The sequence below is a fragment of the Volvox carteri genome (assembly GCF_000143455.1).
Source record: "Volvox carteri f. nagariensis unplaced genomic scaffold VOLCAscaffold_63, whole genome shotgun sequence".
NCBI classification, from domain to species: Eukaryota; Viridiplantae; Chlorophyta; class Chlorophyceae; order Chlamydomonadales; family Volvocaceae; genus Volvox; species Volvox carteri.
Genome location: NW_003307606.1, coordinates 409,018 through 409,648, shown reverse-complemented (window position 1 = coordinate 409,648; position 631 = coordinate 409,018). Strand labels below are relative to the sequence as shown.

General features: G+C 54.7%; 1 protein-coding gene across 1 annotated transcript; it reads right to left on the bottom strand.

Moving 5' to 3' along the window:
- VOLCADRAFT_35975 (uncharacterized protein) lies at positions 1 to 408 on the bottom strand (the record flags this gene model as incomplete). Its single annotated transcript, XM_002956592.1, has 2 exons — positions 1 to 150; positions 310 to 408. Coding segments are annotated over 2 exons (249 nt in total), but the record flags the coding sequence as incomplete, so codon positions are not given.
- Positions 409 to 631: the final 223 nt, after the last annotated feature.

The window sequence follows — 631 nt, the reverse complement described above, 5'->3', positions numbered from 1 at the left end:
CTGCGCTGACCGGAGCATGTAGCCCGTGGTCATGATGGACAGCATTAGCTGGGCAAGGCTCTCTGCCATAGTGGTGATGCGAACGTTAAAGTACTGTGGTGGCAGGCTGCCAACCACGTTTAGCACCGTCTGGCGCATCGCCTGGACCACCTGGTGTGAGGGGGGGGGGTTCAGGACGTTTCGCTGGAGAGATGAAACGGAAAGAGGAAGCGTTTGGTCGCCGTGACAGGCTGGATGGAAGGTTGACGCGGCGGGGTGCTGGCCAGACGTGTTTCTTGCTCGCCGTCGAGGTCAGGAATGTGAACTTACCACGGGGTGGGTCTGCTCAGCAAACTGTGTCACCGATTGCGGCTGGACTTCCTGGACATACTTGAGAAGCGCCTGGCGCCGTTCCTCCTCCTGTTTGTAACAAGCACATCCTTAGGTGCTTCCAATCAGCAAGGGCGCTGATACAATTTCAAATGCACATACATGGCGCGCTGTTCAAAAGAAGTCACAAAAAACAAATAAGGCCTGTAGAAAGCAGCATTACTACGCGCCAAACGTTCGCAAGACCTGCCCTGTGGGTGAAAATTAGCAAGGCAAAACACAGCTCCATAAAAACGTACCCGCCAAGGATCGTGAAGGTCTC